The 17,287-nt window shown below is 39.5% G+C and overlaps 1 protein-coding gene across 1 annotated transcript in view; it reads right to left on the bottom strand.

The window, feature by feature from the left end:
- Positions 1-3,438: 3,438 nt before the first annotated feature.
- The window catches only part of CDC73 (cell division cycle 73), a 151,305-nt gene continuing 137,456 nt past the window's right edge, over positions 3,439-17,287 (bottom strand). The window contains exons 12-16 of the mRNA XM_082266319.1: positions 15,436-15,523; positions 11,401-11,562; positions 10,305-10,405; positions 9,901-10,042; positions 3,439-3,959 (exon numbers count right to left, since the gene is read on the bottom strand). Coding sequence (XP_082122445.1) covers positions 3,923-3,959; positions 9,901-10,042; positions 10,305-10,405; positions 11,401-11,562; positions 15,436-15,523 — 530 coding nt within the window. The 3' untranslated portion in view covers positions 3,439-3,922. The remainder of the gene's footprint in view (positions 3,960-9,900; positions 10,043-10,304; positions 10,406-11,400; positions 11,563-15,435; positions 15,524-17,287) is intronic.

Here is a 17,287-nt window from a genome sequence, read left to right as displayed (position 1 = left end):
AAGTGGTTAATGCCACTGGCCTTATACAGTTACGTGTGTGAGCAGTGTTCTATGCAGTGGCAATGATCTTTACAACATGGAACTCACTGATCAGATTAATGGCTAGACCGTTCTTCGACATGTGCAATAGCAATAATGTATGCTGCAGTATGAACTCCCCACACCTTTTCAGCTTGTAGCAACTCTGGAACTAACCTTTATGGCTTACGTTGATTTTTTTTTTTTTTTGGCTTAGCACTGTCCTCTATCCCTGCCACTATTTTGATTTTTGCTCTGTCTGTGGTGTCTGAATGCGAGACTGGGGAGCCAAGTGTACTTTACCTAATAGCTCTGGGACTTGGGTCTCTACAATTTGTTTTTAACTGCTTAAGGACCAGGCCTATCTGACATTTGTTGTTTACAGGTTAAAAGCAGTATTTTTTTGCTAGAAAATGTAAATTTTCTAGCAAAAATTACTAATTTTAACTTGTAAACAAACAACAAATGTCACAGATAGATTAGAACCCCCAAACATTTTTTTTTTTTTTAAGCAGAGACCCTAGAGAATAAAATGGAGATTGTTGCAATACTTTGTCACACCGCATTTGCGCAGCGATCTTAAAAAGCAATTTTTTTTAAAAAATATTTTTTTTAATTCAAAAAAGAAAACAGTAAAGTTAGCCCAATTATTTGCTATGATGTGAAAGATAATGTTACGCCGAGTAAATTGATATACATGTCATGCTTCAAAATTGCGCACACTCATAGAATGGCGACGAACTTGGTATTTAAAAAATTTCTAAAGACAACGCTTTAAAATTTTCTACAAGTTATCAGTTTAGAGGTACAGACCAGAGGAGGTCTGGTGCTAAAATTATTGCTCTCGCTCAAACGATTGCGGTGATACGTCATGTGTGGTTTGAACACCATTTACACATGTGGGTGCAACTTGCATACGCGTTTGCTTCTGCATGCAAGTTCGGAGGGACAGGGCGCTTTAAATTTTTTTTTTTATTTTACCTTTTACATTTTTTATTTTTACACTGTCCCTTAAAAAAAAAAAAAATATGTTTTTTTTATCACTTTTATTCCTATTAAAAGCAATGTAAAACATCCCTTGTAATAGAAATAAGCATGACAGGTCCTCTTTAATGTGAAATGTGGGGTTAAAAAGATCTCAGATCTCACATTTACACTTAAAAGCAATAAAAAAATAAATTAAAAAAGAATAAAAAATAAAAAAATGTGGCCCTTTATGGCCATTGGGCGGAAGTGACGTTTGACGTTGCTTCGGTCCTCCAAGGGCATAGAGTCGAGTGTGGGCCATCTTGCCCTCACTCGACTTCCTGCCAAGCAACACAGAGGATCGAATCGCTTTCCCTGCTGACGGTTCTGGTAAGCGTGGAAAACGACAGAGAAGCGGCGGGAGGGGGGTGGGCACTTCCCTGCCGCCCATAAAAGTGATCCTGTGGGGCAAACCACTTTTCTGTGAAAGAGGATCGCTGGGCATGTACGAAAATACCGGGGTTATGGGCAGCTATTTGCTGCCATAACTCAGGTATTTATCATCAAAGTAGCAATGTAAATACACGGTGGGCAGTCCGAAGTGGTAATAGACACATTTGGATTGCTATATGGACTATCACTGATCTTTGTTTTATTAGATCAGATTAAGCCTTAAATTATTATTATACAGGATTTATATAGCACTGACAGTTTACGCAGCGCTTTACAACTTGAGGGTAGACAGTACAACTACTATACACTTTAATACAGTAGGAATCAGAGGGCCCTAATGGAGAACCAGAACCTATTTTTTTTTTTTTTTTTTTAGGAGTTATGCGTTATTGGATTTACTGCATCTATAGCTGGTTTAGTTAGTCCCTGCAGCTTGAGCTCTTCTTGCCGACTCCCCAATTTATAATACCTTTTGGTAATGCAATGTGGGTACGTCTTAATAATAAATATGATTTAGGCCATACTTGGGGGGGGGGGGGGGGGGGGGTAGTAAAATTCCACATCTCTACTCAATCAGGGGTTCTTTGTGAGGTTATCTACACCGTGGGCCACTTGGTATGCGAGAGTAATTTGTTCCTGGACTTTTGTTTTTAAAGACGTCATTTTTTTAATTTGAATGGTGGAGGCATTTTCTATAGTTTTTTGCTACTTTTTGTACTAAACTAATAAGTTTGCTTCAGTTACACTGACTGATCCTCTTTAGTAACCACTTTGAGACTTCCCTTGGTCTCTGACCTTACAGTAATTTAAAGCGATATTAAACCCAAAACCAAAATGTAATACAGGCAGTCTCCGGGTTACGAACAAGATAGGTTTTGTAGGTTCGTCCTTAAGTTGAATTTGTATGAAAGTTCGAATAGGTACATTTTTTTAAATGCAACACCAGCCAAAAAAATATTTTTAAGATTTGGATAGCTTAGCGAAGAGTTAACTGGCCATGCATTGATGTGGGATTGCCGACAAGTCTGCTGGACAGTAGGTGGCAGCATGCGGGGAGCAGCAGTATGACCCCCACGACGTCACACTGCCTCCGTTCCCAAGTATGAGTTGTATGTAAGTGGGAAGTTTGTAACTCAGGGACTGCCTGTATACTGCAGCTTACCAATTATTCGATGTGGTGGCTGCATTCCTTTTCTTTTTTAAGGCTTTTTCCTTCTGTTTTCAACTGGTGATCTGGCAAGTAACGCCCTTCCTGGATATATTACCAGATGAAAATAGAAGAAAGCAAGCCTAAAAGGGAAAACGAAAACGAATTTGGTGAGCTGCAACATAATAAAGGTTTGCTTTCAAGTTTAATACACTTAAACACACTGCTCCAGATGCAGCATCTCTGGAAACCAGGGTAATCTCAAGCGGACAACAAATGAAAAAGCAGAGGGCACAAACTAAGTGCAGTTGTATGAAACTTTTAAGAAGAAAATGCTAAAAAATAGGCTGGTTTGATAAAAGGGGGAAGGTTTCTTAAAGGGTCACCGTGGCCTCTTCTCCAGTAGCGTGTGATGTTATGGATGAGGCTTCCCAGCTGTCTAAAGAACTGTTTTAAGATCTGACAGAGTTTTCCTTCTGGCATTGGCGATTTCCTGCTTCTGACAAGCGCTGACTTCAGACCAACAATTTGGGGTGGAGTGATGCTCATGAGCGATGATTCTGACAGTCAAGTGGCTACTTTTTTTTTCTCTTACTTGAGTTTCATACTACTGCACTTAATCTGCACCCGCTTTGCTTTTTCATTTCCTAAGTTTACATCCACTGCTTTAGTATTATTTTGGCAGGTAAACCTTTCCTATATGTGGTTCAGCTATGTATTTAGCATGTCAATTCTACTAAATACATCCTAAAAGCATACAGACCAGTGTACAGAGCTCACTTTTTTTATTGACTTATATTTAGACCTCAGCTGATCTTAGACATCTGTGGGAATAGAGAAAGCAAACTTAACTGTTGAAAAAAACGGTAATATTTATATTTCCTTTTTGTACATAAACAGAAAATATATATATTTAAGTCCCCATTCGCACCACTGTACACAATTCACTTCTTATGCCAGTTTGGCAATTTTAAATGCTAAACTGCAGTTTTACACATTTACTGGAAAACAGATTTCAGAGTAAGGTACTTCATTACAGAATGCACCAATAGCATCGAGCCGCGCCTTCTACAAACAAAATCTAAACAAAATGCTGTTTAAAACAAAGTATTTGTGACTATCAAAATATACAATTTGAATTGTAGACATTATGCAAACTTTAATTAAAAAATATCACACTATCTTGTTGTGAATGCAAGTTATGGCAGTAAGTCCTTGGAGCCAAGATGGATGGTTGGTTGGTTGTTCAAGGATTATTTTTTTTTACATTTCTTAACAGTTCCACCCTTAGGGCATGTCATAAATCCATAATTTGCTCTCCAAATGCAGACATATATTTCAGAACCGTAGGTGTGATTTGTGCTTCACCATGTATCTAAAAAAACAAACAAAAAAAGTTTAGTTTATGTTCGGTCTTAGAAATGCTCATTAAAGAAAATGTCAAATCTCAAAAAAAAAAACTTGCATCTTTGAGTGTACATTTGGCTCAAAAAACAAAAAAAACAAAAAAAAAAGTTAGGATACCTGTTTGAATGAATCAGCAAATCATAATGACCATATATCTAACACAATGTATACATAACTAGGATTCTGGTGCAATGGTAGATCATATGAGAGGTAGATTTTCTTGCCTTGAGCAAGGTGGGAATAAGAGTAAACAATGCCGCTAACTTAGTGACTGAGAAATCGGGTGGAACAGAGGTCCCTGTGGCAGGAGGCCTGGCAAATGCATGTCTGCCAGGAGTCTATTCTCCTTGGCTAAATTGGTGTGATGAGGAACACCAAATTCTTCTCATCTTATGAAGCAGTTAAGGGAGAAGCTTCACTGGAAGGAATGAATACACAAGTCTGAATGGGGACGAAGAAATCTCCAGGGAATCCACTGCAAAGGCCAATGGATGCCTGGACCTGGCAACCAACCTATATTTTTTTTTTCATATGGAGGTCATTAGGTCTAAATCTGGTACCCCTGCTAGTTTTGAAATAGCATCAGAAAAACCCTGAGTGGAGGGACCACTCTCCAGAGTCCAGGCCTTGGCAACTCAGGAAATCCACTTGCCAATTTTCCACTCCCAGTGTGTGGAAAGAGAGAATATGAATGTTATTTTCCACCCAGCAGAGAATCAGACTCGCTTATATCAGGGCTGCCCGATGTCTTGTACCCACTTGATTTACTGTATGTAGGCCACAGCCATGGCACTGTCCGACTGCACACTGTCTAGGTGACTGTGTAAAAGGGGTCTCCAGTGTAGAAGAGTCAGCCTTATGGCTCTCCACTCCAGAATGTCGGGGAACATCAAGTCCTTTGGCGACAAGGTTTTCTGGACGGAGTTGGAAATCAACCATGCCAGGGAGATTTCTGCCTTGCTCGATACAAGTAATGAGCAATGCGAAAAATGAATCCGCTTGTCCCACATGAGAATGTTGAGCTGCAAAGGTCTTCAGTGGAACTGAGCAAAGGGAAGGCATTGAAGGATGACACCATGAGACCCAGAACCCTCATTCAGAAGAGAGTTGAGGGACGCCTGATTGACCTGGAATTGTCCAACAACTGAACCTCAGAGAAGCAATCATTTCCTGGGGAAGGAAAATGTTTACCTGGGCTGTGTCCAAGATCAGCCCCAAAATACTTCAGATGATAGGAAGGCTGGAGTGCAGACTTCTTGAATCTTTTAGCAGAAAGTCTGACATGGATGGTCTCAGATCTTAGCAGGGCCAGGAGCGGAGCAAGCACTTTTGTTTAGACTAAGTGCAGAGGGAAGCCTGAATGGCAGGGAAACAAATTTAAAGCATTTGTTCCAAAGAAAAATTAAAAAAACAAAAAAAAAAAATGGTGGAAAAGATGCGAATGTGAAGATAGGCATTTTGGATACAGATGCCATAAATTCCCCCAATCGAAGAGCAGCAATAAAAGATCTTGCAAACTCCATGCACAATTTGGGGACATACATATGTTGGTTTATGGATTTTAGGTCCAAAATGGGGTAACTGCCTCCATTTGCTTTTGGAACTGTGAATAGGTTTGAGTAAAACCCCCTTGAACGTTTCCTCTCAAGAAACAGGGTTTACCAGTCCTCGTTACTAAAGGAACAGGGCAGCCCACAAATATGCCTGTCTTTGAGGTGAAGCTGCCAGACTAGGAGGGTAGGAATTGAAGAAAGGGCAGAGAAAAAATATTTTGTGGCATTCAGAAATTACAAATTGGATTCAGAGGTCCAAGAAGACTCTCATCCAAACTGGTACCAATGCCAATAGACATCTCCACTCTGAAAAATGAGGGTGCCCCTTCATTGTGAGGATGGATTCTGGAAATGTTTGGAGGGTTTTAAGGTCCAAGGCTTGTGAAGAAAGGATGCCTGGGTGGTGCAAAGGGACCTCTATTTTGGTGAGGAAAAGTAGTAGCCATAGTAGTAGAAGTAGGCTTAGGATGTTTTTAGTGGGGTAAAACTACCTTGCCATCCACTATTTTCCTTGATAAATTTTATCAAGTGTTTCACAACATTCACCACTAAAAAAACATGTGTAAAAGATGCCTTTTACATTTTAAGAATCTGGAAAAGTACTTTTAATGAGGTATAAGTACAAAACAACAGTGGTTATGGCAGGTGCTGCAATTGTTTTAGCAGAACAGGGTCCTTAAAGACAGGATAGTGTTCTCTATTCATTTGCCCAGACTAGTTAGCAAGTGTCTGACAAATCAAATTACCTTGAAAACAGTCGATTGCAAAAGGTTGTCTTCATAAGGGTTTTTAAAGTGGCTCTCTAATTATATCATAATTACTCATAGAAATCATACGGAATGGATTAGTGAGATGATGATCTTTCTCCCAGCCATCATATCCTTTCATCCTACTTTAAACGGTTCACCACCCCGCGTGCCTGGCATCGCTCCCTCAGCTCCTGGGGCGGATGATATAGGGGTTCTCCCATGGCAAGTTACCAGAGGTAATAGCTCCAACATCTATTTTTATTGTAAGCCATTCTTTATTTTATTCATGTGCCCGATAGAGACATTTACATACTCTTACACACATTGTTACTCTCATTATATTTCTTTTTCCACAGTCAATTAATTGCACCAGCTCCTGAGGAAGTGTTACATACACGAAACGCGTCGAGCATTCATGATGCAAATCTGTGGATCATGTATTTATTTTGTCATACTATGCTTCTTAAACAAGCAAAAAATTGGGGGAGCAGACCCTGAACATGTATATCTAAAGCCGGTGCAGCTATGGACCAAGCAACATGTATATTAAAAAAGAATAGCGCAACCATGCAAAAGAAATGACTATCAAATATGGAGACCATCCATAAATAAAAATGGGGATTTAGTTCCACCATATGGCCATATCGTGCTCAAGCCCACCACTGCGTCAAAGTACCCCATTATCGGTGGGTCCTACACTATCCATAAAAAAGGGGTGAATCCAGCCTCTCTTACCCTTGGAGACAACGCTCCTTGCTGGGAAGGTGTGCTAATGCACTGCAGGGGACTCCTCCTATATCTACTTGATAGAGGACACCAATAGAGTACAGGTGTGTGTGGGGGATGGGATGCTCAACCTCATAAGTCTGGTCAGACCGAATACATAATAAACAAGCAAAAAATTGGGGAATTTTTCTCCAAGGGTAAGAGAGGCTGGATTCACCCCTTTTTTATGGATAGTGTAGGACCCACCGATAATGGGGTACTTTGACGCAGTGGTGGGCTTGAGCACGATATGGCCATATGGTGGAACTAAATCCCCATTTTTATTTATGGATGGTCTCCATATTTGATAGTCATTTCTTTTGCATGGTTGCGCTATTCTTTTTTAATATACATGTTGCTTGGTCCATAGCTGCACCGGCTTTAGATATACATGTTCAGGGTCTGCTCCCCCAATTTTTTGCTTGTTTATTATGTATTCGGTCTGACCAGACTTATGGGGTTGAGCATCCCATCCCCCACACACACCTGTACTCTATTGGTGTCCTCTATCAAGTAGATATAGGAGGAGTCCCCTGCAGTGCATTAGCACACCTTCCCAGCAAGGAGCGTTGTCTCCAAGGGTAAGAGAGGCTGGATTCACCCCTTTTTTATGGATAGTGTAGGACCCACCGATAATGGGGTACTTTGACGCAGTGGTGGGCTTGAGCACGATATGGCCATATGGTGGAACTAAATCCCCATTTTTATTTATGGACGGTCTCCATATTTGATAGTCATTTCTTTTGCATGGTTGCGCTATTCTTTTTTAATATACATACTATGCTTCTTGTTCTTACAATAATTTTTATATCATTCTGTCATACCAGTGTATATCTCCTGACATGTTCTGATGCATGACATTTATTGTTTTTATGCTGTATTATATTTACATACTAATAAATCTACTCATATGAACATATACATTCCAATTTGTCTATACCATTTATGGTCATGACCACACGCCTCATTTAAAGTCCCAAACCCCCCCCCCCACTTTTCATGTTATAATAGGGATGGAGATACAAATAATCCTTGTAACCTCACTCAAAGTCCCGTTTCCCTTCCCTTGTCTCAATTTATGCAGGGGAACATCACCTTAAGTGTTGCATTGCATGAGTACCATTAGGCTCTCTTTTCTCTTGCTATGTTAGGGGATTCTCTTTGGGGTACTATAAAATAATAATGTAGAATAAGGAGGTATTAGCGTGTCTGGAAAGACAGCCACGATAACCCAGGCGCTGAACGGTGTCCAATGGCTGTCTCTGGAACAGCTGAGATACCAGAAGACGTGCTTTTCTCTCAGTAGAAATGGAGGGTGGAATGAATCAGCACCTGAGCAGCAAAGCTTTGTTGGAAAAATACAACAAATATAATAAACATAGTAGAGTCATTTACAGAGGGATACAATAAAGTAAATAACATCCCACGCGTAAAAACAGGACCCAGTCACAAATATAAGAACAGTTCCCCCTATAGGGACCAAACCTCACCTGTAATGGTGAACATACCCCTTAAGGGGTCTTCAGGGTCTGGGTGCCACAGAAATGCACTACGGCCCTAGACGTGTATTGCACCTTGTGAATAAAGTGCATGATGTGCCATGGTGAGTACTGAACGCAGGACCCAGTTTCTGAAGCAAATATTAGACGCCAGTCTTACTACTGTGGGACAAGGTACAGTTTTGAAGTTGAATATCAAAGGTCAAGAAATGGCCAGTAAGACCCAAGAAAGAATGAAGTTGGATCTCAATATAAGTCAAAATAGTAAAGAAAATCACTTTTATTTAAATATTTTACCCAAAACTTATTTTTACACTGTGTCTTTAATTTTTTTTTTTTTTTAGATTACCTTTATTGCTATCACAAGGGATGAACAACATCCCTTGGGGCAGCTTGGGCCATGACATGTCCTCTTTTTGGAGAGATATGGGGCCTATTAGACCACAAATCACTCCTCTGGCCACCCATGCAGCCAATAATCAGGCACAGACCAGTCTGATTAGCTGCTTTCCGTCCAGTTAAACAAATCGGAAATGACAAAATCCTTGTCGCTTCCAGAGTCAAAGAGGGAGGAAAATGTCAGTTCCTCTCTGTGTAGTGCCGCTGTCACCACTGGGTCGCAGGGATTGGGGGGGGTCCCTTCTGCCTCCTGCAGAAGTGATTGTATTATCCCAGTATAACTACCTCAACCTAAGGACATCCAATGCTATTGAGGTTAAGATCTGCCAAACTAAGAAACTTTGAGAACTTGAGGCTGAGGAAGATTGTCAACTGTTTTGTCCTCGTGCCATTTAATCTCGCTTATGCTGATGACTGTTTATCCACTGGGAAAGACCATTGCTAACCAGAGGCTAATCTTGGATTTAGCGTTAAAGGACTTCTCTATCTTTCGAGAGTCATATTCTTCCGATAAGTCTTTTTTGGGTGGAGCACAGTGATGAAGGTTCACTGGGAGAGGAATGCACATGAGGATTATTTTTAGACTGTAGTACACATTATGGAGTTTCTCACCTTGGGTTTATGTAATTCTTTTGGATACACTGTACACATTTTTACATACTTGTGTTTGGCTTGATTTTTTTTTACACTGTACACAAATATTTAATTACATGTACGTTATACATATTTCCGTAAGATTAGGGTCGCAATTTCTTTATTTAAAACTGAGAAGTTCGCCTTCTAAAAATTTAGTTTGCTATAAAATTACACAACAATTTATTGTATAACTAATAATCCACCCAACCTTAAATATAGCTCCTAGTATTTACTGAAACCATTTGTGTCTACCTTACCTTTTGATATCCGTATCTAGGAAAAAAAAAAATGTCAATGTAAGTCAGTACCTGTCCAAGGTTTCCCAAAATTTCAAGAAGACGGGTCTGTCCAGATGTCTTTTGTGGTAACTCAGTTCCAACAGTGTAACATCCCATTTTTGCACATTGGGGTCCAGTCGAACTTCATCATACTTAAGATGGAAGGCTTTAACTACAAAAAAAAAAAAATGGAAATGAGCATTTACAGGTTACAGCTATATTTGTATAACTTTACTTTTAAAAAGAAGTTTAAGAGTATGGATAATGTATATTATCTGGGCAAATAGACTGCCACGTGAAAAATCCATACAGTATATTTAGCTGATATGCTCATGTAATAATTTCTTTCTACCTATATATTTCAGTGGTGAAAAATAACCCTTTGGAAGTTGTTGCTTTCCACAAACAGATAATTTAAAGAAGCAAAGGCTTACTTTTTGCAAAGATATCAACTGGAGATCCATCAGGCAATACCCATGGCCACCCTTTGAACTGCCAGGCAGGGCCCTGAACAAACACAGCAACCACACGGTCCCTTTAAATAAATAAAGAAAATGTTATATTACCGGCAAGACAAATATAGAAATTTTATATCAGGAAAGTCCAAAAGGGAATGTTCCAGAAATAGCAAGAAATACCAGTAACTTATTCACTTATTTTCCCTAATATTTCTGAGGACATTCTAAATGTTTGAGTTAAAATTGTATCACTGCTATACTCACCTCTCCTTATGCACAGCTACATTCCTCTTCATGATTCAATCCACTTCCTGTGAACCAAAGGCTGCAACAGACCCAACCCTGTGGGTGTGCCCTTAGACTCACAATACTACTGCAAAGAATGGTGCCTATCTGTCACCTGCTGAATGTTTTGCGCAGCAGTAAAGACCGCCTACCACCAGACAAGAGTAAGGAGCTGTAATATCACGTGACAGAGCGGACATTGGATTTAAAGTATGAAGAGAATAAAAAACAAAACAGGTCACGAGGGCAGGAAAAGGATAAATTGGGCTTTAAATGTTAAGCAACAATAAAATAAAGCATCATTATCAGCACAATAGAAAACAAAAAGCTTTAATGCAGGACGGCCACGAACCTGGGCAATTCAAACTGGCTAAATTATAAAAATCATAAGAAGGTAACCCAAGTAATAATCAAATGTCAAAAGACCAATAGGTCAAAGATAGAAGGGTTTTTCTACAAATCTCAAGTTTTTCTGTAGAAGCGGAGTCTAGCCAACCACCTGAACCCTCACAAGACCAATAAGAATTTTCATACAATTTCATTGGCCATAGATGTGAACTTTCTGGTCCTTTTACCATGTAGATTTCACTGACTAATGATTGTGTGCTTTTTCACTGTATGCTCAGTTTGCAATGACCAGCTTCATGACGGATTTACCTAAAACACATTCAATTCTATACAACTGTAACAAACAGAGGAGTGTAGTACATATTCCTCCAGATAGCAATAGTGGCTGATCTAGGATTTTGTAAGGCAAAATAACACAAGCAATGACAAATAAACATACCAGTCTTGAGGCAAAAGCTTCAGGGGCTGATCTATGACTCTATAAGGAACAGTAACGCTTATACTTGTACCACCAGGCTGCATTTGATCCTTTCGTCGTTGGATCAGGACCTCATTTTCTCTTTGACAACCTTGCTTCTTTTTTTCTTCTGAGGAAACAAATCTTTGGAAGAAAATAAATAAAAAATTAAAATACACATCACAAATTTAAATGAAGAAAGTATAAAAAAGATTAATCTTGTCATTTATAAGGAGGTTTGATTAAATCAACAGGGATAGCAGGAATATACTGCTGACGAATGGAGAATTCGACATTGTCAACTGAAAAAACTTTAGGCCAACAAAGGGTAACTTCCTACTACTCACATGCATCAGTTTTGAAGCAAAGCAGTACAGAGAGCATGCTCAAACACAGAAGGGTGGACTCTCAAAAAAATAGGATTTTGGTACTTATGGTAAAAACCAGTCCATTGACGGACACATCACTCCATATCCAGAACCATAGGGTTATATCGCCCCCTACAGGAGTAGGACACTAGGCAGAAAAAAAAGACTTTGCTATGCCTATGGGCAGTCATAGTTGGTATACATCCCCCTCTCTGCTATAGGCCTTCAGTTTAGTAACAAGCAGTGTCAGAAGTATTAAAACTCCATAAAAGGGGTCGGTGCTGTGTCCGTCAATGAACTCAGAGAAATTGATTTTACGGTACAAATATCCTATTTTCTCCTTCGTTCATTGATGGACAACGCTCCATATCCAGAACCATAGGGAGGCCCCATGCAGTACCAAACATGAGGGCTGGCACAACAAAAGATCCCAAGGCTAAAACACAAGAGCCATCCAGGTAACGGGCTCTAGTTTTTTGTTGAGCTCCTAACCTGAACAACACACCCCCAAAAAGAACAGACCCTCTAAACAGCTAACTGAAAAACCTTGCGGCCAAAGGAAGCATCCGCAGATGCCAACACATGCACTGTGTAGATTTGCGAGTGTGGACAGACAACCAAGTGGCTGCCTTGCAAACCTGCGCCACTGATGTTGGATGACGGAAGGCCCAATAAGCATTAAGCATTTGAGTAGGGTGCACAGTTACAGGGAAAGGAGGAATATGACCCTGAGTCACCGTCTGTCTGATCCATCTGAAAATGTTCGCAGAAGAAGCCGACAGCCCTTTTCTTGGCCCACCTGTGAACAGTGAGTCTGACCTCCGAAAAGACTCTGCGGCTGCCAGAAACACCAAATCCCTCGAACCACATCCAAGGCATGCAATGAAAATTCCTTGGGATGAGTGGGCCTTGGACACAGGGAAGGCAGCTTGAGGTCGTCATTCAAATGGAAGTCAAAGACCACCTTAGGTAGGAACGTCGGGCGTGGACGAAGAACCAACCTATCTTTGTGGACCACCAGATAAGGGAAAACGAAAACGCTGTCAGTTTCCAACACCCTGCAAGTAGAGGTGATGGTCACCAAAAAGGCTACCTTCTGAGACAGTGCAAGCAGGGGAATTTCCCGAAATATTTTCAAAGGGAATAATTCATTTTCCCATCGCACACCTTCCTGGATATAGGCACATCGGTTGAGGGTACTGCAGTGATCACCAGCTGGACACTGGATCAATCACAGATACATACATATTTGCCAGCACACCAAAGGATCTTTCACAGCAGTCCGAGGAAACTTTTTATTGCAAAAGGATCACATTAAGATAGGTGCAACATTTCGGAGTCACGCAGGACCCCTTCGTCAGGCATGTGATTAAGTGTGAACAGTGAACAAAGAATATGTGATAAAACCACCAATCAGTGCAATGAAAAAATTGTGCCACACCCCCCATCCCCGACGTCATGTTCCCGCCTATGGCCATTTAGTAAAATATTAGTTTAAACTGATCAATATATTGATCACATATGTATAGACATGTGCGTTCATGAGGTCTAACATTCCCATAGACACACTCCAAAACCCTTGTTAACCCTTCCTTATGCTATCCAAAAAAACGTAATTATTCTTTTGGCTGGGGCTACACTTAAAAAAATGTACCTGTTCCGACTTACAAATTCGACTTAACAAACCTACAGTCCCTATCTTGTTTGTAACATGGGGACCGCCTGTACACAGCAGGTACTTATCAGCATTGCCATATAATTTTCTCTGAAACACTGGACATTACCAGTGCTCCATGAGGATTTGTGAGCTGCCACAAGTTTAAAAAAAAAATAAAATAAAAAAAAAGGTGACAACAGGGGTTTAGGACAAACACACTGCCAAAGATGCTTGATCAGTTGTGGAAACATCTGTCAGCTTGGTTTGAATGGAACATGGAGAAAAATACATGTATACAAAGTAAAAAAACTGAATATACTTAATACTATCATTACAAGTATTACTCACAAGCCCTTTTTGGAACACAACACTTATTACAATTACTGGTATTTTTAGGATAAATTATAAATATCCTGAACTCTGGCAAGAAGATCATAAGGAAAAGTGACTAAGTATTTTAAAGCCTATAAGACATAAGCAAAAAATATCAGTGATCCTCAGTTCTCATCACGAAGGGAATTTTTTTTGTTATGATTATCTCCAAAAAAAACATCAACATATTTATTAAAATGAGGAAATGCTTAAACCACAAAACATAACCATTATTTCAACTAAAACAGAACTAAAGTAAATATATTTCAATGCAAAATGCAAACACTCAAACTGCAAATTAAAAATCATGTATGCAGACCAATGTATGTCTTTTGTAAACAAAACAATAAAGTACTTAATAAAGAATGAAAAAAAATACATGCATACATTATTTGTTAACGTTATCTGTTAATGTTTGTTAACATTTGCTGCATTACCCACATGCCATCTTGACTAGTCTGATGGTCTTTGCCTCTAATGCCAATATAGAAGCATATTGGCATGCTAAGAGGGAGCTGTGGAAAGCTTATGACCTTTGGGCTATGCAGACAGATGAACTGAAGCGAAGAAGTCATAGAGAATCCCAAATTGTGCACTGTGGAAAAATAATTAAAATAACTTTTGCAAAACTATGTGTATGTATTTTGTAACCTACAATTTTAAAGGTCATTATTAAAAAAAAAAAAAAAAAACCCTTTAGTTCTGTTTTAACCTATATTTCTTTCAGTAGCAGTCAATTTGCAGAACAGTACATTGAAGCTTTAGCAGTTGCCTCTGTGCAGAGCTTTTCCCCACTGAGGGTAATACTAAAAACATGACTTACCTTAACTTGGGAATAGAGTTTAGGAAATATCATCAGGCAAGTTCGTCATGCATAGTCTTAGAATATTTCATTGTATTGTTCAGTTAACAAAAAAAACAACATACTAACACACAAAGTTGGTGTGATAAATTTTCCAATTAACATTTTTAGGTCTAGATAAAGCAGATTTAGGTCTTAAGTAAAACAATGAAGCAAAAGGATAAAAATGTATTTCTGTAAAACATTTTGCCCCTGGGTTTCTTCTAATGTGCAAATGGGTGCACATACAGGTGCATACACATAAACGGAAACACTCTTTTAGCATGCATGGAATGTACAGAAAGTGTCCAGGCTTTCATTAATTATGGTGGTCTAAGTGCTGGGGCCCAAGCATGGGTCCCAGGTGCTGATCCCTGCCATGTGACTTGTAAGCTCCTTAAGTACAGGGACTGATGTGAATGTACTATATATAGATATGTAAAGCAATGCGTACATTTTTGACATTGTATAAGTACCAGTAATAAACGCATGTGACAGCAATCAGACAAAATGATTGTCACAATAACTGTCAGCTTTTATTTTTATATGCAGGGTAGACCACCATCTACAACAGCTTTCAGTACTCTGTATACGAAGCAAAGATTCATCTGCTCCCTACTTTAGGTGGTCTAACTGGCCAATAAAAGGGTTCGGAAGCAAGAAAGGAAGGGCAAGTTTAAGACTGGCCTGGCACTGGGGCAAAGCAATAGGGATTCTACATGTCTGCATTTTACTTTGGTTAGCAATATCTGGTCCCTCTGAAAGCATTAACTACTTACTTAAGATCCTGAAGAAGATCTTTAGAATTCAGCATGGTTATCAGGGATGTTGTAGCAGCTGGTATAATTATTATAGGTGTTCGTGAACCTAAAATTAAAAGTCAACAAAGTAGAAAAACATGAAACCGGTTTTACTATGCAAACCTGGGGGTAAAAAAACGAATATATTTATATATAAATACACACAAACAGTGCCTTGAAAAGGTATTTATACCCCCTTGATATTTTCCACATTTTGTCATGTTGCAACCAAAACGTAAATGTATTTTATTGGGTTTTTTTGTGATAGACCAACACAAAGTGGCACATAATTGTGAAGTGGAAGGAAAATGATAAATGGTTTTCAAAATTTTACAAATATATGAAAAGTGTGGTGTGCATTTGTATTCAGCCCCCTTTACTCTGAAACCCCTAATCCAAATCTAGTGGAAACAAAAACCTAATTAGTAAATAGAGTCCACCTGTGTGTAATTTAATCTCAGTATAAATACAGCTGTTCTGTGCAGCCCTCAGAGGTTTGTTAGAGAACCTTAGTGAACAAACTGCAATATGAAGGCCAAGGAACACACCAGACAGGTCAGGGATAAAGTTGTCAAATTTAAAGCATGGTTAGGTTATAAAAAAAAAAAAAAATGTCTTAAGCTTTGAACATCTCACGGAGCACCCTTCAATCCATCATCCGAAAATGGAAAGAGTATGGCACAACTGCAAACTTACCAAGACATGGCCGTCCACCTAAACCGACAGGCTGGGCAAGGACTGAAAAAATCAGAGAAGCAGCCAAGAGCCCCATGGTAACACTGGAGGAGCTGCAGAGATCCACAGCTCAGGTGGTAGAATCTGTCCAAAGGACAACTATTAGTTGTGCACTCCACAAATCTGGCCTTTATGGAAGAGTGGCAAGAAGAAAGCCATTGTTGAAAGAAAACCATAAGAAGTCCCATTTGCAGTTTGCAAGAAGCCATGTAGGGGACAACAGCAAACATGTGGAAGAAGGTGCTCTGGTCAGATGAGACCAAAATTGAACTCTTTGGCCTAACGGCAAAATGCTATGTGTGGCAGAAAACTACACTGCACATCACCCTGAACAAACTATCCTCACTGTAAAACATGGTGGTGGCAGCATCATGTTGTGGGGATGCTTTCCTTCAGCAGGGACAGGGAAGTTGGTCTGAGTTGATGGGAAGAAGGATGGAGCCAAATACAGGGCAATCTTAGAAGAAAACCTGTTAAGTAAATCTGCAAAAGACTTGAGACTGGGGTGGAGGTTCACGTTCCAGCAGGATAACGACCCTAAACATACAGCCAGAGCTACAATGGAATGGTTTTGATAAAAGCATATTCATGTGTTAGAATGGCCCAGTCAAAGCCCAGACCTAAATCTAATTGAGAATCTGTGGTAAGACTTGAAAATTTCTGTTCAGTGGACGCTCTCCATCCAATCTGACAGAGCTTGAGCTATTTTGCAAAGAAAGGGCAAAAAAAAAATTCACTCTAGATATGCAGAGTGGATAGAGACATCACCAAAAAGACTTGCAGCTGTAATTGCAGCGAAAGGTGGTTCTACAAACTATTGACTCGGGGGGGCTATATATAGAAATGCACGCCCCACCTTTCAGATATGTGTAAAACATTTTTAAAACCATGATTTTTCCTTCAACTTCACCATTATGTGCAAATTTGTGTTGGTCTATCCCATAAAATCCCAATAAAATACGTTTACTTTTTTTTTGTTGTAACATGACAAAATGTGGAAAATTTCAAGGGGTATGAATACTTTTTCAAGGCACTGTGAGCTTGAGCAGTTCTGCAAAGAGTGGGCAAATACTGCAAAGTCTTGCACTAGTAAATA

Source organism: Pelophylax lessonae (genome assembly GCF_965119305.1).
Source record: "Pelophylax lessonae genome assembly, chromosome: 8".
Taxonomy (NCBI): Eukaryota; Metazoa; Chordata; class Amphibia; order Anura; family Ranidae; genus Pelophylax; species Pelophylax lessonae.
Note: the sequence above shows the minus strand (reverse complement) of the source record. Positions and strands in the feature narration are given on the sequence as shown.